This window comes from Culex quinquefasciatus, chromosome 3, assembly GCF_015732765.1.
Source record: "Culex quinquefasciatus strain JHB chromosome 3, VPISU_Cqui_1.0_pri_paternal, whole genome shotgun sequence".
NCBI classification, from domain to species: Eukaryota; Metazoa; Arthropoda; class Insecta; order Diptera; family Culicidae; genus Culex; species Culex quinquefasciatus.
The window spans coordinates 7376521-7396588 of NC_051863.1; the positions used below are offsets into that span (position 1 = coordinate 7376521).

The 20068-nt window shown below is 40.6% G+C and overlaps 3 protein-coding genes across 4 annotated transcripts; 2 read left to right on the forward strand and 1 right to left on the reverse strand.

The window, feature by feature from the left end:
- Positions 1 to 535: 535 nt before the first annotated feature.
- LOC6032244 (E3 ubiquitin-protein ligase TRIM37) lies at positions 536 to 12469 on the reverse strand. 2 transcript variants are annotated; one of them, XM_038264348.1, is made up of 4 exons: positions 12398 to 12469; positions 1133 to 2036; positions 887 to 1078; positions 536 to 828 (listed from the first exon to the last, which is right to left on the reverse strand). In XM_038264348.1, the coding sequence occupies exons 2-4, from the start codon at positions 2026 to 2028 to the stop codon at positions 588 to 590; spliced, it is 1329 nt and encodes a 442-aa protein (XP_038120276.1). In that variant the 5' UTR covers positions 2029 to 2036; positions 12398 to 12469; the 3' UTR covers positions 536 to 587. The 2 variants fall into 2 exon arrangements, with proteins under 2 accessions (XP_038120276.1, XP_001842882.2); XM_001842830.2 differs by lacking the exon at positions 12398 to 12469 and adding an exon at positions 5719 to 5816.
- A 2-nt stretch (positions 12470 to 12471) lies between these two features.
- Positions 12472 to 13380, forward strand: LOC6032245 (probable ribosome biogenesis protein RLP24). The gene is made up of 2 exons (XM_001842831.2): positions 12472 to 12644; positions 12724 to 13380. The coding sequence occupies exons 1-2, from the start codon at positions 12564 to 12566 to the stop codon at positions 13240 to 13242; spliced, it is 600 nt and encodes a 199-aa protein (XP_001842883.1). The 5' UTR covers positions 12472 to 12563; the 3' UTR covers positions 13243 to 13380.
- A 184-nt stretch (positions 13381 to 13564) lies between these two features.
- On the forward strand, positions 13565 to 15829 carry LOC6032246 (neither inactivation nor afterpotential protein G). Its single transcript, XM_038265742.1, has 5 exons — positions 13565 to 13771; positions 13829 to 14031; positions 14092 to 14310; positions 14373 to 15556; positions 15617 to 15829. The coding sequence occupies exons 1-5, from the start codon at positions 13612 to 13614 to the stop codon at positions 15753 to 15755; spliced, it is 1905 nt and encodes a 634-aa protein (XP_038121670.1). The 5' UTR covers positions 13565 to 13611; the 3' UTR covers positions 15756 to 15829.
- Positions 15830 to 20068: the final 4239 nt, after the last annotated feature.

Consider the following 20068-nt stretch of genomic DNA (forward strand, 5'->3'; position numbering starts at 1 on the left):
TTTCCATGTAATCTTGATTGAGACTATCCTTATCTGTACAGATGACCATAACGTGCGTTTTGATTATCTGAATGATTCTGTTCGTTCTATGATAATAAACAATCCAGCTATGAAAATATTGAATTTGGACTAAATCTGATGGAACACCCCTTAACCCACCGATCCCTTCCATCTTGATGTGGAGGAGTAAAACAAGCCCGCGGAAACCAATCCCCAACGGTGGCTACTACTTACCGGTTACCTTCACCCGTTGAGCAATCACTTGCCAACCGGTGGCCTCGCAGAGGAAGATGTTACAGTGGCTAGCAAAGAAAGCCGCCACTTAAATTACTGTTTAGTTTCGTTTGCGGCAAAAACCAAGCGACAAGATTTGCGAGTACTGGTTTGTCCCATAATACAACCAACAAAAAAAAACGCCAGCAACAAAACGAAAGAAAATGGCACAATTATGCAACTCGACCCGACCTCCTCGACTATCTAAATTGCATTTAAGCGCCACAAATGAGAGTGCCTGCTGAAAGCAAGTCCACAAAACTGCGATAAAAAGAGTATTTATTTTACGCGAGATGCTCAGACTCTGTCATATTTTATTCGGAGACTCCGCTACAGCCAGCAGCAGTAGCAGCAGCAGCAGGGCAAGGTCGGATGTGGTACAGCAGCTCAAGGGAGTCGTCTTCCTTCAGGTAGTTATCGTCCAAGATTGTCCCGAGGGTCACAAAGTCGCGAAAGCCCCAGTCCTTCTGGGTGCCTCCATCGAAGAATTGCTTGATTTTCTTGTGAATGATCTTTTTGGGCTCTGGGTGGATTAGTTGGAAGCGGCACTCCATCCTGAAAATTGTTTGAACATTTAAATTTTTCAAATCGAAACCAGCAAGGTTAAACTTACCAGCACGGGTTGCCATCTACCAGCTCAAGATAAATTCCAAGCTGGTCTTCGGAAATTACGCACCACACCATGATACGCCAAATGTGACCAAAGTTGTCGGAAAATTCATTAGAGTATGCCATCTTGTTGTCGTCGAAGGATGAAAAATTTTCTATCACAAAAATGCCAGTCTCATAAATTGTTGGAATTTCGCTGCAATTAAAGTTGCAATGAAGAAACTGAAGCAAAAATCACTCATAAACTTACATTTTCAGGCTAACCGGGACTCGAATTTGTTTAAAGTCCTTAATCGGATTCATTCGAATCTTGTTGCATTCTTTGAAAATCTTCGATTTCTTCGCCAAGAACGCCGACCGGCTGCTGGTCGCGACCTCCGCTTCCATGTGCCGCAGTGACTTTTCAATGTCCTGAATCTCGGCCAACAGAGCGAACTTGTGGCCCTGAAGTTTCTGCAGCTTTTCGCCAACCTGTCGCTCGAGCCCTTCGATGGCACTCTCCGCAATTGCACGAATTTCACGCAACTTTTCCTCCTTCACCTTTTTCACCAGCTCCACGTTGCGATCGACCTTCTCGACGAGCGTTGTAATCTTCTTCAGGTAGTGCCGAAGCTTCTCAAATTCCTCCTCTGCAATCTGCACGTTGCTGGTGTAGATCACGTCCAAGCATTTGAACGTATGATCAAGGTGCATTTCCGGAAGGCATTCGTCGCAAACGCACAACCTGCACGTGCAGCAAAAGAAGTTGATGGTGTGCTGATGCTTCGGGCAAATGTCCCTCTTACTGCTGGTCGATGGCTTTGCGGAGGAGCAGGACGGTTCAAGGACACCGTTCTGGTTACGTTGCTGAAGCTTTTCCACTTCATCGAACCAGCGTACTTTCACCAGCTTATCCAGCTGGAGGTCTAGCTTACAGTTGGGACATTTCATGTGCTGCTCGGACTCTGGACAGTTCATCAACAGCCACTCGGAGATGCAGTCGTAGCAGTACAATTTTGAGCACCGAGGGCACAGGTGGGGATCTTGCAGTTTGATTAGGCATATGGTACACTTGAAAATGTCGTCGAAATGCTCCAAAAATTGTAGACGCGTATCCTGATCATCCTTTGCTGTGTTTGCAGATTTAGTGAACTGTTTTTCGGCCATTCCAATCCCTATAAAAATGCAGCATAAATAATTGGGTCCTAAAATGAAGCTTAGATTGCTGATATTATTGTTCACAGCGATAAAGCTTATTTTTCTGAGTACAATGACCCTTTGTACGATTTTTAAATCAATTTTGAAAAATTAACCTCGCGGTCCTTCTTAACAGAAAAGCTCCTACTTGACAGGTCGTTCCAAGGGGACCATAGTTGATCCATCGAAAAAATGTTGTCTTGTCAAAAAAAAATTTAGCATTAAAATGAAAAAAAGTGATCAGAAATGGTTTTTAATCGTGTTTTTTACCGTTGTACATAAAAATTGGCATAGGGCTTTAGTACCCAATTGTTTGTTTGTCATTCCTTTTCGATTTTTTTTTATTTTGCTTGAAAATAATAATAAAAATGATCAGAAGTGGTTCTCAGACATGCCTTTTTTCGATGTATGTACATTTTTTTTTTGTAATGTTGGTACCACTGTGTGATTTTGACATTTCGGGCGTGCACCATTCGTAACGCCATCCTCGCTTAAAAATCTGGATACGACATGAGACAAGTATGCGTAGAACGGCTGTGCTCTTCTACAAAATGGGCTTTTCAGAGATTTTTTTTTATCAAAACAGTCATCCGAAAAGTATATTAAACTTATGTCACAAGTCCTACCCACAGCCATCGGATAATGGCACATCATCAGGGCTAACGACTGTCCCGGCGCACAGTGTCGTCGGACCACTAAAAGACAGGGGGACTGAGTACAAATTAGTGTTCCCCATCGGCGTTAATGGCACTTTTGTTTGAAACAGACGGGTGCCAAAACACTTCATTGAAGAGGCATCGCAGAAAAAAAAAAGTAATAGTAAGGTATGCGGAGCGATTGATGGGCTATAAGAGGGTGATGAGTACGATTCAATAAAACAACTCGTCACGCAGATTCACCAGAGGCAATTAATCAAACTTGGTGCTAATTATCGGAACGTCTGATTCGCAGTTTGTCAGTTTTGTAGTGAGGTAAAAATGGTAAAAACCTAATTTTAGTTAGCATTTAAAAAAATATGGATGCATTTAAATTTTAAATTGACTATTGAAACTTTTTAAAAGGTCAAAATAAGATAAGATCCTCAAAATAAAGGAAAACCCCAGCTCATCTGGTCAAATTTCCAGTCGCCTTCAGATAATCACGCATAAAGATGACCCTGGGTGCTGAATAGTGGTTCGCAAAACGGCCTCAATTTTGAACTGTCAAAGTGGAACCAATTTACTGTTCGCCAAAAGTTGAAGTATTGTAATCAATCATTAAAAATTGTTTTTTTTTTTGCAAAAATGAAAAATGTGTGGCTTTTGAGAACATGGAGTGGATGTCAAGAAATCTTAAGAAAGTTGAAGACGAGATCGTAATTTTTTATAATTATGAATAAAAGATGTTTATGGAGTCGATGCGGTTGTATCCATCCAGAAGCTGTCTTTATTGTTTGACTCCGTATGAACACCTACTGGTTTAGTGAAAATCTTCTCAGTTTGTTGGATCAGCTTCGCTAGAATTAGCGATTTTTGTTTCGCTGGACTGGGAAGAGCTGCAGGATTCCAAAATCAGTCAGGGAATTTATCTGCGACACCGCTGAATGAAACTCTCGCCGCAGTTTTTCATCACCCGTAAAAAAGAAAAACCCCTTCTAAACTTGAAAAACACAGCAAAAAATGTTAAAAAAAAAACTAGACAAAATAAAACCCATACCACTGATTATCAAACAGCTCATTTACCAGTAAGAAAAAAGTCATACTTTTGCTTGAACAGCCTCCTACTTTGTAGATGTAAACAAAGTGGGATTATTCGAAAATCACGTAACGTATTCTCTCTGTTCATCACCCAGAGATGACCTGTTCTTTGCACAACGCCCGCTAACGAGTTTTGCGAAAATAGTCGAAATGGCTGACACCTGGGTGATGAATAAAGAGAATGCATAACGTGATTTTCGAATGATCCCACTTTGTTTACATCTACATAGTAGGAGGCTGACTTTTTTCCGACTGGTAAATAAGCTGTTTTATAATCAGTAGTACTAGTTTTATTTTGTCTAGTTTTTGACATTTTTTGCTGAATAATTGTCGCGTTTTGATCAGTTAGTTAGTTAGCTTTTCTTTGACGATCTCGTCTTCTTGACTTAAACTCCAGGTTCTCAAAAGCCACACATTTTTCATTCTTGCAAAAAAAAACGATAACAATACTCTTTACTTTTTGCGAACAGTAAATTGGTTCCACTTTGACAGTTCAAAATTGAGGCCGTTTTGCGAACCACTATTCCACACCCAGGCTGACACCTAAGGCAAACAGACTGATCGTGGACTCCACACTTCACTAGGCCACCTAGTGGTTCACCACATGAAATGTATGCTGGTGTGCGTCAATACAGTTTCAAGCAGCTGTCAAAAGCGTTTAGATGAACTGTGGTGAGTTAAAATTTTCTGTGGTGAGTTTCTGTTTATTCAAATGTACCGTAAAATTGTTAATTGATGAGGTTTGAAAAAGATTTGCGTCTACTTGTCTGTGCCGATACGATGCCGCGCTCTCCAAATTCAAACGACAAGATACGGCAATTCATGAGGAGCACCAAAAACAATTTGTCTCTTGCCGCGTGGCTACAAGTGGTTTGCCAACAAGCTCATAATTTTTGCTGCCTTCACAATTTAATTTGTTCGCGAAAATCAGCTGAGCTTGTGATTGTTCATAATGGGGGTTCGGCTGTCCAGTAGCGCAGCGGCGAAATTTTTGCAACGAAACGATATTGTTTTACGGTGCCTTTAATGAGCTGATTTCCACGCCCCGCAGTCTGTGAGAGTTGTCCGCTCATTTGGGAGGGGACGATTGTTCTGAACTCTCGAACCGCCGTTTAACTGCTTCAGCTTTTTTCATTCGTATTCCTCGTAATTTTTTTTTCATTTAATGTTTTCGAACATTTTGGAGCAATGTCGCGACCCACGCTTCAAGGTATGTTTTCGGCTGCATCAGGCCGCACGTTGTGCACATTAAAACCTCAAATCATAGACAATCAGATGTTAATATATTTAAAATCTCATCAATCAAAAATTTAACGGTCAATTTGAATGTTCAGAAACTCATCTCAACAGCTTTGAATTCACCACAGTTTATCTACAGGCATTGACTGCTGCAGTTACTTATTCAGGCACACTACACCTATGTGACTCCTAAGCAATGCTCAATGATTTCCTTCTGTTTGTCTGTGCTCAAACTCTGCTTCTGTTCTGGTGTTACGTGATGGACGGTGTCAGTCAGACATCAACCGGTCAATTTGAATAATTGCAACACCGGGAAAGATTAAGCCAACTTAGAAGAGATTCTCACGCGATTCGTCCACACAAAAGCCATAAATATTAGTGTACTGTTAATGAGAGACACTCTCTGCTCTGTCTGCTTTGCCATGATCAAGTTTGTACATTCACTTCCGGGAGTTTCCCGTTCGCTCATCATTTTCGTCATTGTGTCGGTGTATTTTCACACCGTTCGCAATTTTACCCAAAAAAAAAAAATCAAGACTTTACCAAACTGTGCTGACCGCGCCTTCACGACCAACAGCTTTCTTTTGATCAAATCTTCCTTCACGGTCAAGTTCAAGTTCAGGATCCGTGCCAAACACACATTGCAGCTTGAAAATGCAAATATTTCCTACGGATAACTTTTTACCTTACAACATATCCTTTTCGGGCAACACGTTATCAATCCACACGAACTAATCACTGCAAGCACTTATGTAAGAAATCAAGATCAACGATCCCATCGAAGGATCTAAGCGCACTCAAAGACTCTTTCTCTTTGTGATGTGACTCCGCCACGCATCTACTACGCACGTCTATTTAAAACTGTAGGTGTTTATCGAAAACAGATTAGTGCAAGCGAAACGCGTGAGTGAATTTCACTAGCACAGGGATTGGCGTAAAAGCGTGCACTAAGATAAGTGAGGGCGGCTTTGTGTGGCTGCATGTAAATTTGTTGCGCAGACGCTCTGAAGCCGCAGCTGGAAAACAAAGAGTTTTCACGATCATGGCAAATCATCGTCGCAGAACATGCGATCATAGTGGTGTGCACGGTGCATCACGACACTAAAAGTGTCCTGATAATCAAAACAGAACAATTAATGATAATTGCATGAATTTCAGTACACAGAAAACGCCACCATGTTTCTAAAATGCATTTTCAACCAGTATGCTGCCGTTCTACGCATAATTGTCCCATGTTCAAAAAAGGGCAACTGAGAAAAACGCGATTGAAATTTTTCGATCGAAATTGAAATTAATTGAAATTAAATATGTCTTTATTGAACATTCTTATAATAATTACATTTCTTTTACATGATAAGTGGTATGGCCTAGTGCTCTTCATCTTTGTTGTATTTTTCGTTTTATTATTCACTAATCACATTTATTTATTTGCTTCAAATTGTTTTACATTATTGCATTGAATTGAATACATTTGGGTAAAAAAAAAAAAAAAAAAAAAAAAAAAAAAAAAAAATCACTTTAACAACTAGTCCTAACCTAAAACTAAAAAAAAAATTAATCCATTGAAATATTCAAAATCACTAGAACGAGTAAACTACGCACTGTATTTTAAGATGAATGCTCCAAGAGTTCTTACTTGTTCCTGGCGAGTTTTGCACCCACGGGGGATTGGCAGCACTGCTTGCCCGGTTCAGTTCGGTTTTATAGCTCGTGATTTAAAATAGAAATATTTGAGTGAATATTGATCGTATCGACGCGGAAAATGTGTTTTTTGACGGCTTAGATCGCCTTCATTGCTGAAACGATGAAGTTTTCGACTTTCCGAGTTAAATTAGTGGCTTTTTCTCGCAAAAAAAGTTTGGATTTTGAGGCTGAAAGATGGTTTCTTTTCGGAAAGGAAGAGAAATAGACAGCAATGACAGAAACAGCATCATAATTTTCCATGGTGTTGCTGTGAGCGAGTACTCTTTATGTCTCTTTTTCTCGTGTGCGTGGGTGTTTGTGTGAGTGACTTGAGCGAGCGTGAGCTTACGCTCCAAAATGCGGACAGAAAGGGAAGGAATATATGCTGTCAGTTTTGAGTGGTCGGCAGCGTGACGGACTGGTGAAGGCGCGGTGTGTTTGTCAGCTTTTGTGCGAGAGATAGTAATCGCGAGCATCTCGCTCAGATTGGCAGTGTGACCAGTTTAATTGGATTTTAAATGAAGATTAAAATCATTTGACTGTGTTGATGTTATTGGAAATAGTGAAACAAGAAGATCATACCAGTTCAAAATTTAAATAGTTATGAGTTATATGGGGGCATAGTTTTGAAGAAAAAAAGATTGAGTGCACGACTTGCTCTGCTCAAGGTTTGCCAGTGGAACTGGTTTCGTGATAGGCAAATTAATCCAGGAAAAAACGAGATTGTGATTTGTGGCGGCTGCGTTGCATGAGATTTGTGCCAGTATTTGTGCAGTTTGAGCCATCTTTCTGGCTTGTAAAAAGGAAAAATCAGTAATGGTGAAAATAAACGGGTTTCGTGCGCATGATTTCCGGAGTTAAAATTTTGGGAAAATCGGCTGCCATCATCGCGAAGATCACTCCATCTGTAATCCTGCTAACGCGTGCTTCAACGATAGCTGGTTGCCACTACTGATAGCAGCACACGCATACGCATACAACGACAGGAAGATGGTCGTTTAGTCATTCACGAGGATCTACATCGAGATCTACATGTATTTGCTTCTCTCTCAACGTCTCAACGGTACTCTAGTGTCAATCGACTTTGGTGAGTCGGTGTTGGTGAAACAAGGTTTGTGGTGCTAGGTAAGTCCGTTCCTGCTTTTGCAGGTGTTCGACTACATCAAAAGGTAAGCTAAGATATACTTCATTCATTAAAAAAAACAGAGAACATAAAAATTCAGAGTGGGGTTAAAGGGGTTGCCAATATTACTCATGTTTTTATTTGTTATAAATTACCCATATATTTTTCTATTCACAGGAAGCGAGTTGTGGCGCTATAACCACGGCAAGTAGTGTCCAGGGCATTTGTGGAAATACAGTGTCCCATCCCTAGAGGGTCCCGGAGCACCAAAACTTCTTAGCATGGTGGCTCCCAACGAATTGCCTAAACAAACAGGAACGTGAGCGGGGGATCCCCACGTTTCTTCCTCCCCTGTAGATTCAGAAATGTGTTGTTGTTTGAACATTCGTGCTCAAACTCAATCCAATTCAACGAATCATCTTTGCGGTAAACTTTACGCAGTTGGCCTGGCCGCTTTAACGTTTGTGATGTTTCAAAGCAATTTATTGCATTGGGGCACTGCAATTGTTAATAATGACAAGAGGATGCTAGGCGTTAATCAACCTAAGGCATTTTCCAGGATGCCCTCGAAAGACTGGCTGCGCTAGGGTTAGATTAGATTAGATTAGATTAGTTCCTGGCGAGTTTTGCACCCACGCAGAGTTGTTGTCATCTCGATGAAAATGTTCAGAAGTTCTTGTGGTGAAAACAGGTCACTACTACCTTCACCCGTTGATGTTGGTTGGTTTTCCCTCGGTTGCTGACTGAAGCTTGGAGGTGTTGTATGCTCTGCAACTCTTTGCCGCTGGTTCAACGGCAATGGCTGCAGATTTGGAACCACTTGAGTAGATCCTGCTCCTGGTGACGCCAAAGCAGGAAAATCCACGTCCGTGTATGCTGGTGGTGTTTTGCGACGATTTGGTTGGTGCCTCGTCGTCGCTTGCTGCCGAATTTTTACAAACTCAGCACGTTTTGGGCAGCTCCGATTCTTGGTCGAATGGTCGCCGCCGCAATTGAAGCATTTCGCTTCGATGTTCTCGTTGATTGTTTCGCAAGCTTGAGTTTTGTGCTCACCTCCGCAGGTTGCACAACGACTCTTGATGAAACAGTTCCTTCCACCATGCCCAAACTGCAAGCAGTTCGAACATTGTGTCACGTCACGGTGCACTGGACGATAACGTTCCCAAGACACGATGATGTTGAAAATTGCCCGAACTGCTTTCAGCTCAGACGGCGTTGTCGATCCTTTCTCGAAATGAACCAGGTACAGTTGATCACGATACTTGATGTCCTTGTTGTGTCTCGTCATCTTGAAGACTTCGATCACGTTCAACTTAAGAGTTTTGAGCTCTTCTTTCAGCACACTCACATCCATGTCGTACAGGCCTCGGAGGACCTGTTTCATGGGGCGTTTACCTGGATCGTCATGGCTGTAGTATTCAATCTTGGTGTTGTTCAGGAAATCCCGAACGTAGTTGTAATCCTTTCTGGTAGGTAGCAGAATTTTGAGTCCATCAGCACACAAGCGAATGGAAGCTCGTAAAGCACCAGATTTGATAAACCCGGTCAGCCACTTTCGCACCGAATCCGATGACGATGTTTTCACAAAAATGGGTGGCAACTTTTCCCGTCGTCCAAATTCTTCCTTCTCGCTCACGTCCACAGGGAGGGTAGCGAACTGGTTTCCAGACGAATTTTGAGCGTCCTTGCTCAAACTGCCTGGCTTTGCAGGTAGCGTTTCGGCATTCTTTAGCTTCTTCAAATCTGCCGATCCTGCTGGTGAGGACCGCCTCTTTTTCTTGCCCTGAGGCATTTTTGCACTTTTCAGGAGCTAAAATCCAGGAGTACCTCACTGAATGATGGTCCACAAGGGAATGATTTTTCGATCGATTTCTGTGTTTCTACGCATAATTGTCCCGTGGGTCCCTATTCGCCCTATATGTCCCTAATCACCCCGGTTAACATTGTATCACCCTTAATTATAATCCTCTTGTAGGTGAACATGCAAACAAAATAAAATGCTTCGTAAAACTCATGATTTTGCGATAGAAAATACTTGGTGGGACAATTATGCGTAGAAGTACAACGATGGGACAAACAGACTTGGTGTTGTTTTCAATGATTTTCTGAACAAAGTACTAGATTTTATGTGTTTTTCTGAAAGTATACGTAAAATTAAACTTAAAAATGATAAAAAGTCAGAATCGTCCAAAAATGACATGGGACAATTATGCGTAGAACGGCAGTATGATAGTTCAAAATAAAATCCATAATAAATTCTAGAACTTTGCCGGAAAATTTATTCATTACATTTCATGAATATTAGTTAGTAAAAAGTTGAAAATGTTGACTTATTGACTTTGCTATCCATTACTTTTATCAAAATACTGAAAATATTTTTTTCAATTGAAAAGATTAAGAAAAAGTATGACAAAAATACATTTTGGTAAATCAAGACAAACATTGCACAAGGGATTAAAAATAACGAAATCGCTTTTTTGAAATGTTTGTCGTGATTCAAAAATTCTGAAAAAAGTTAAATATAGAAAATGAGAAAATCTACAAAGGTTTATATTTTGGACATTGAAATTAGGGTCAATAGATTCCATGATATGGTCAATTTAAAATCAGGGCTAATTGAGAAACACTTGGAAATATTATTATTTCCTAATTTTCACTCTTTAAAATGCCATATTTCACCAAACAAAGGCCGGTTCAACGATCTTAACAACAGAAAACTTTAGAAAGCTATTTGAAAAAGCATGCTCAAAAACAGATTTTTTCTAAAAATTAGACCTGAAAATTTTTATAATGGAGGTTTTACAGCGCGCCTGCGTTTCAAATATAGGTGGCGCCAAAATGAGGTTACTTGCCAAAAATCGTATTCCTTTCTGCTGGATTGAAGAACAAAATCGCTTATTTCTCATGGTTTCCTGCATCAATCTTAATGAAACTGGTTGCAAAAGACGAGATTTTTTTTTTGCTTTAAAATAATGAACATCTGTTTTTGGGCGCTCAAAAATTTGTGAACTTTTTCTTTAAAAAACATTTTTTGGAACACGAAAAAATGAGTTTCCCCGTATATATCAATGAATTAAACAGTTATATAGTTGATAACAGATGTGTTAACGTATATTCAACATTTTTTATTGATTTTTGACGGACTTTCTTGCCAAATAGTCCAAATTACTATCTTTTTCTGAATTTACAGTTTTCTCATAGAAAAATTAAACATATATTGAAAAGTTGTACACCAAATTGTAGGAAATATTTTTTTTTATCCGAATCCGGCATAAGTTTTATAAAAATGTTGATTTTGAAGGTAAAAACACATTTTTTTCGAAAAATCATAGGTTTACGCTATTTGTTCATAGGTGGCGACATGTGTCTTTTAGCTTTACTGCAAATTCTCTATAAAAAATAGTTTCAAAATTTTTAGTGAAGAAAAATACATTTCCCTGCATTCAAAATTAGCGCAAAAATATAGATTTCCCTGCATTCAAAATTAGCGCAAAAATATAGAGCAATCAAGTTCACTATACCACAAATTATTTGTCACTATATGGGGAATTAGTTGTTAGGCACACTGATTTATTAGGGAAAGTCCTAATCATAACTTACATTTTTACCCAAGATATTTACCAAATCGATCAGAAAATCCCTTCCCAAGAAACGGATATTCGAACGTTTTAAAAGCTTTTATTTACGGACACCTTTCAGGTTTATATGAAGTCTCGCATGGAGAAACCAATGATGCAAAAGGGCTTGTTTTTGAACTAAAGGAATCAATGATTTTTTTTTATCCAAATCAAAAGTTATAAAAGGTTAGGTTCAAAGATAAAACGCAGAGAATTACTTTTCTCTGGACCTTAATTTGGACAAAGTGTTAGATGACCAACTTACACGGACGCGCCCAAGCCTCTCAAAAAAGTTGTAACGGTAAATTCAACTCGCAACAATTCTTTTTTTGGGCAGAACTCGATTTGTTCAAATCTGTAAATTTTGCGATCAAAAATATCGTTCTAAATTTTTTGTTGCGCTCAGCATCGCGGAATTTTGGGCGAATTTGTTTTACGCGCACAGGAAAAATATTTGGACGATGTTTTTGATTATAAAAAATACAGATTTGTCCAAATCGAGTCTCCAAGGAACGAGCTGTCAAGTAGAAACTTCTCTGTCAAGAAGGGCCGCGAAGTTATAGTTTTTAACTGATTAAAAAATCTTTTTTTAATCCTTCGTGGTCGTATTGTACTCAAAAAAATTAGCATTATCGCTGTGAACAATAATATCCCAAATTTAGGCTTAATTGAGGGACCCAATTGTTCATCTGGGCGCTCTTTGCTGAAAAACAATGAAAATTTGTTTTGTTCCAGAGAAAAACAAATAAGTATCGGAGGTCGCGATGATTATTACGACGCATTTCAAACTAACTAAAATATTGCAGAAAAAGCGATAACTGCTCGTAATCTTTGTTTTGCGTGTAGAACAGTTTCGTGATATAGTTCAGTTTTGCCCCATTTGCCCCACCGATTTGTTGATTTTTTTTAACCACTCGAACGCGACACTTTATACCACTTACCTCTGCAGAGCCGCCGGTATAAAACCAAATCGAGCAGAGCAGGCAGCAACCTGGCAGCACTGCCTGCGTTGACAGTTCCTTTATTTATATACAGAGCACGCGTGCAAGTTGGTGTCCCCCCAGAAGGCACCGATTTTCCACATTTTCCAGCTAAAAACGGCTCAAAATGCGGATTGAAACGTGCTACTTTTGCTCCAGCAAGATCTTCCCCGGCCACGGGATGGTTTTCGTCCGAAATGACTGCAAGGTGAGTTTGGTTACGGGGGGAAGTTTGGGAGATTGTTGTTCCTAACCTCTTCTTTGTTGTTTTTGATTTTTCGTCTCAGGTGTTTCGGTTCTGCCGCTCCAAGTGCCGTCGGGCGTTCAACAAGAAGAAGAACCCGAGGAAGATCCGCTGGACCAAGGCGTACCGGAAGACGAACGGCAAGGAGCTCACGATCGATCCGGCGTTCGAGTTCGAGAAGCGCCGCAACGTCCCAGTCAAGTACAACCGCGAGTTGTGGTCGAAGACGATCGACGCGATCAAGAAGATTACGGAGATTCGGGAACGTCGCGAGCGCCACTTTGTGATGGAGCGGCTGCGGAAGGCGCGCGACCACGAGATCCACAACGACATCGTGGACGTGCAGAAGAACATTTCGCTGATCAGGTCGCCGGCCATTGGTCTGCGGGAACGACGCGCCAAGGAGGAGGCCCAACAGTCGGCGCTGCTGATGGACGTGGAGGGCGAGGAGGAGGAGGACGAGGAACAGATCGAGTACGTGGATGCGCGCCAGCTCGAGAAGCAGCTGGAGGAATCCGGCGGGCTGCTCGAGGACGACGATGCCGAGATGATGAAGGCTTGAGCGTCTGGGGCGGCGGTTTAATGTTAAGGTCCATCACGGTAAGCAAACACTCTCACTTTTATTTTGTTCTTGTGGGCTGATGCCGTCTACAAATGTTGCACTTATAAAAATAGAAGTATATTACGACAATGGAAGGAATGTTGGGTCGATGTTTACCATACGAAAGAAAGCCATTTGTTGTGATTGTGGTTCCGCCTGTTGCAGCCATTCACACGTAGAAAATAGAACGAAAATCGATTGTTCTAACTTTTGCGTCAGACTAAGTTCCTAATGGGATTAGAACTGCTATTTGCACCAGGTCGTTCAGTTCTACTCGCGAAGCCGTGGCGAACAGTTCGTTTCAAGAGAACTGTTCCATTCAGTATCAAAATGGGTCTGTTCAAAACTTGTGCGTTAACAACAGCAACTTTGCTCGCAATTTCTGTGCTAAGTTTATCCGTTTGCTGGATTGGGCTCGGACACGAGCACATTCCAAACCGGGTGGTACGAGCGGAGACGATCCGGAATGCGAGTTATGACTTTATCATAGGTAAGGCACCATTTCTGTAAGAATTGTTAATTATAAAATGAAACCTCAAACTTTTAGTGGGCGCGGGGACCGCCGGCAGCGTCCTAGCGAACCGCCTCTCGGCCAACGCCAACGTGTCCGTGCTGCTCATCGAAGCCGGAGACGTGTTCGGGGCAGCTTCCGTCGTGCCGCTGCTCGCCACAACGCTCCAGCAAACCAGCTCCGATTGGGCGTTTCGGACGACCCCACAAAAATACTCCTCACGAGGACTCATCAATAACGTGAGTTGTTTTCCTGCGACTAACGTCGTGGCACGTGACTGTCTCCCTTTGTTTTCGCAGCAACAATTTCTTCCGCGTGGCCGCGGTTTGGGCGGCTCGGGCCAGATTAACTACATGCTGCACTTTACCGGAACGGGCGAGGACTTTGAGCGGTGGGAACGGCTGGGGGCGATCGGTTGGGGCTATGAAGCGATGAAGCCATATCGGGACGGTATTGAGCGTGAGCGGAATGAGGGTGAAGCGTGTCCTACCGAGCTGAGGGATGATGAAATTTTTGAGGTGGGTGGGTGAGACTTTTGGGAAATCCTTATTTTATAATATTTGGCCTGTTTATTCAACAGCAAAATCAATACCCGTCTATGCTGCCAACAGGTTCAAAATCTCAACTGTTCAACTTTTGCCCCTCGTCAGTGTCGTCTTCCTCCCAAGAACACTCCCCAAAGCTATTCGTCACAACTACGGAGAACGTGCTCTCGAAAGCATTCACCGACGCCGGTGCCGAGTTGGGCTTAGCCAACCACAACTTCAACCCCGCTCGTTACACCATCCGAAATGGAATCCGCTGGAGCAGCTATCACGAGTATCTTCGGCCAGCGTTTGGTCGCGCCAATCTCCACGTCCTTACCAACTCCGTCGCACAACGGGTTATTTTCGACGAGGCGAAACGTGCCGTTGGAGTGGCCGTAGCAGATTCGGTTGATGGCACCGCAATCGTAATTAACGCACTCAGAGAGGTCATCCTGAGTTCCGGAGCGTTTCAAACTCCACAGCTGTTGAAACTGTCAGGCGTTGGCCCTGCAGCCGAACTGAAACGGCACAATGTCCCGTTAGTTCACGACGCACCCCAGGTCGGACAGAACCTCTTCGATCACCTAAACCTCCCCCTTTATGTTTCAATCAACGCGAGCGCCAGTGTCACCCTCAACAAGATCGCCAACCTGCACAGCATTTGGAACTACCTCAAGCACGGAACGGGCGTCTTCTCCAGCACGGCCGTCGCCGGCATCGGAAGCCCACGAAACGCAAATTTCGGCATAATCCTGTTCGGCATGGGCACCGTCGACGAGCAGGCCCTCCGCCACGTGTCCAACATGAAGCAAGATTCCTTCCAAAACTTCTTCCCCCTGCACCGCAACACCACCCAAGAAGGATTCCTCTTCCTCAGCACCTGCCACCAGCCAAAAAGTCGCGGAGCGATCTACCTGCGCGATCGCAACGCCCACTCCAAACCGTTCATCAATCCCAACTACCTCAAACACCCAGCCGACATCGACTGCATGACCGAGGCCATCCGACTGGCGGCGAAAACCGCCGCCACCGAACCGTTCCGCCGGATGAACGCCACCATCCACTGGCCGCGGGTGCGCAGCTGCACCAACTTTGGTCCCTTTGAGGAGGACTTCCGGACGAATCGACCCAGCGATCGGTACCTGGAGTGCATTCTGCGTGTTTCGGCACTGACCGGGCACCATCCGGGGGGGACGGCCGCCATGGGAAGAGGGGGAGTCGTGGACGGTCAGTTGAGGTAAGTGTGCCTTGGCAAAAATGAGAAGATTAAAATGTTGAATTTCAACTACTTTTGCAGAGTCAATGGCGTACGAGGATTGCGAGTTGTGGACGCTAGTGTGTTCCCTGCGCCAATTTCCGGAACGCCAAATTCCGTTATTATTGCCGTTGCTGAGAGGGCGAGCGACATAATCGTGAGAGATAATAGCAACGGTTGAGATTGCCGGACAATGTGTGAATTTTGTATTTATCCGATGTTTCCTTTTTTTAAATAAATTGATTGTTAAAAATATCTTTATTTTTCAATTTGCATCTACCACGCCACGCTTTTAGCCAAATTTTACGGATAATTGTCCCTTGCAATTTTAGAAAACTTACAATTCAAAAAAACTGATGTGCAACAAGATGGGTTTTCACCAATAAAGTCAAGTTGGCCGTTCATCGGGTACCTGGGAACCGGTTCCAGGTTAACCGGAAGAGGCCACTAACACTCCAGAGTGGTTCTGGTAATCGTGTTTTGTAATTTTAGTAAGTTTAATGGATCAATTTCAACTATCATGAGTATATTCCTTGGGCATGAGTAAGGACCTCGACGCCGTTAGCAATGTTGGCTTTAAAATAAAATTTCGTGATAATATCACTTCCCCCCAGCCAACATTTTTGCCATGCGAAGCGGGCCTCGACGCTGTGTCTAGGTTTAATTCCTAGCTAGGAGCCATCAGTGTCTTAAGAGGTGGTCCCAAGGCCGAGTAGGAGTTCATGAAGCAAATTAGTCGTCTCCCACCCCTTTTAAATTGAAAAATGAACTCTGAAACCAGCGCTTACTCACAACAGAAACAGAGGCCTCTTCTAGGCATTGTAGGATAGAATAGATTTTGAAATTTATTTAAAAAAAAAATTATTAGGTAGCATTTTGATATGTCAAAATTTCCTTAGGGTCTCGGTCAATCAATAGTGCGATGATATCGGACAAAATTCGTTAATCTGTTGAACTAACGGTTTTCGGATTATGGTTGTATCGACCATTGTTGCGAATCGAGGGTCTACTGGAGCCTTGACAATCAAATGGAGCCTAACATTTCAAAAGGGCGCATGGGTTTTGTGAACAGGAGTGTGTCTCCTTCACTCAAATGACAGTTTACATAAGGTATAATAGAGATGCACTCTTGTTTGCAAAGCTCTATGCCCTAATGAAATGAATGGCATGAAATAGTCGTCTTAATTACTAGTGTTCAACTTATGAACTGTTCATTTATGTTTATTGGTTTTTGGAAGCGGCAAGACTGGTTTAAAAACAAGATCCTTTACCTTATTTGGCGTTATAATAAAACATTCGGGGATTTGAGATTAAATTTACTTTCAGACAGTTTAGTTTAGGTTGTTGATTAAAGTTAGATAGTTTTCCGTAGATGAATAATTGGACTTAAATGATTAGTTGATTTGCACGAAGTGTAACATTTCATTGGCAGATCTGTTTCTAGTTGTAATGTACGACAAGACTATTGACGGACGTGAAAGGTCGGCAGTTAGTTTTCATCTTTTTTTCTCTAGTATTTTTTATTTCCTTTAAATTTGGAATACATCATAGGTTTCTTTTGTATCGATCTCCGATTAGTTACATTTTCTTATTTAATTAACTAATAATTTAATTTATTCCGGGCCTTCTTACTTTGAATCACAATTTCAGATTTTCTTTATTCAGTGTTAAACTTAGATTACCGTAACTGCTCAAATCATCCAAGTTCTTACTACTCACATCAACACTAATTTTCTTTCACCTCCCCCCTCCCGATCCCCTATATCATCCGGTGGTGTTCATTTGGTATGCAATACTAGTTCGGCCACTACCCTTTTTTCCACAAGAAACCGGACTTGGACTGACTTGAGGCCGCGTCCCCCACCTTGCTCCGTAAAACGAAAACGAAAACGAATTTCAACTATCATGAGTATATTGGTATCACATATACGTGAAAAATAGTAAAACATGAACTTTTCGGATGATCCGGATTTCCAGAAACGGGTTATGAGCAGCATTTTTTAAATGATTTATTTTGGCTGAATCGAAATTACAGAATATATAATTTAAAAATAAATTCTTAAATTGCAAGCTCTAAAAACGAAAATGTTGAAGAATTTGAACAAAAATATTTTAGAAGAAAGATATTCTTAACCCTCTACAACTCAACCCCGCTTTTTCAACCAATTTTTAAAAAGCATCGGAAAGAAGAACTCTTGAAATTTAATAAAATATATGGGTTGGAAGTTTTACTTGTTTTATGTGACTTTGCCAATATTTTTAAAAAAATATTTTTTTGGGGGTCAACTTTTACTGTGTTTTCGTATAGTTTAAGTAAACAGTAATTGCAGTAATTTTTCTAGTGTCCCAGACTATGCCTCTACGAATTTTTGAAAAATTTAAATGATAATGGATCCATTTTACAGCAGAAAATATGATAAACAAGCAAAAAAAAAAATTAAAAATGAGCCATTCCATGTCAAATAGGGAATCGGTTGTACCGGACCCACTCCGATTTCAATGAAACTTTGTAGACATGTTATCCTACGCTTATATAAGGCATTTTTGTGTATATGGAGCCAGTTTCTCTCGATAATGACATCTGAGAAGGGCCTAAGTGTTTTAAATGTTTTTGTATTTCGTAATTTAAATATTGCTGTATCTCGAAGCCGTTGCTTCGTATCAAAAAGTGGTCAGAGACAAACTTGTAGGAAATTTGACGGGCTTATCGAAAAAATACACTGAAACAAAAACCACTCCACTTTTATGAGATTTTTTAATTTTTATGTTTAAAAGTCAAATTTGAAGGTGAGCTCACGATTTTTTTCGTTCAAAATTTTTGTGAAAATAGCCTAAGATGTTACAAAAAGACTCACGAAAAATACAGGATGGAGCAATTCACCTAAAAAAATACAAAAATCATTTACTGAAACTGTTTTTTTTTTGAAAAGTGCTCTAAACATCAAAATTTGCAAAAACCGATAGTGGGAATCTCTCCAGACATCCTGTATTTTTCGTGAGTCTTTTTGTAACATCTTAGGCTATTTTCACAAAAATTTTGAACGAAAAAAAATCGTGAGCTCACCTTCAAATTTGACTTTTAAACATAAAAATTAAAAAATCTCATAAAAGTGGAGTATTTTTTGTTTTTGTGTATTTTTTTCGATAAGCCCGGCTTCGAGATACAGCAATAAGCAACGGCTTCGAGATACAGCAATATTTAAATTACGAAATACAAAAATATTTAAAACACTTACGCCCTTCTCAAATGTCATTATCGAGTGAAACTGGCTCCATATACACAAAAATGGCTTATATAAGCATAGGATAACATGTCTACAAAGTTTCATTTAAATCGGAGAGGGTCGAGAAAAAAGTACCTAAAAAAATCCTGTTTTGGGCTGGAATTCCTCAAAAGTGACTGTAAAAACAAGAAAAAATTAGATAGGCAAAATAAATGCAAATTAAAATACAAAAATATGAAACAAGAAAACATGAAACAAGAGAAGTAAAGTTTTTCGTAGAACAAAAGTTGCTCAAAATGACCTCCTAAACACGAGAAACATAAAAAATTTCAAAAAAAAATGGGGCAGTAAAGGGTTAGGAACAAGAAAAACATTTTTTTAATTTCAGAATGGCCTCGCCTAAGTAAAATACGCCAAAAACCATAGAAACACATACAAATTTATGAATTCAGTGCAGTGTAGTATGCTTTGGGATGTTCCCTTCAATGTTGTATACTTGGTTGATGATAATTTTTAAGCTGAAAACTATTTTTGAACAACTTAAAAAAAAGTGTTTTTCGGCTACTTTTCCTGAGTGCGGCGCAGAACGGACCACCCTGCGGGTTGAAAGGAGATAATAAATGACAAAAGGGACCTTTCTAACATAGTTTCCATGAAGTTAGACCACTTTTATGAAAATAGTCACTTACCAAAACAAAAAAAAAATGAAAATAGTTTTAACCCCTTCCCGCCCAGAGCAAAATCGAGATTTTTTACGTTTTTCCACATTACTCGTAACTGGATTGACCAAATTGGACGAAATTTTAATGGTTATTAGTTAACTTTCTAATAAAGCAGGTTAAAAAAATAAATGGTAACAAAGAAATTTAATTTTGAGTCAAAAAATTAGTGGTGCTCTGGAGTAACCATGGGCGTTAGAGGGTTAATATGTTGAAATAAGACACTATTTTTACAAATAAGCATAAAAAAATTGAAAAATCAACTTATGTTGCATTAAACGTGATTTGTGAACCTACCAGGAGCGACATAATCCATTTAACCAAAATTTTAAAACTTTTGATTGTTTTTATTAGGCAGGAAAAAGGTGGTCCATTCTGCCCCCAAGTGGATTTTTATTTAACACTCTAAATTGATTTGAGGTTCCGTTGATGTTTGATTACGTTCGTAATAGCTCCTGGTAACATTATAAACATTGAAAAAACTTTTTCAAACAATCTAACTTTCGAGAAAGTTTATTTATAACAACATTTGCGTAGTTTTGTGAATAAAT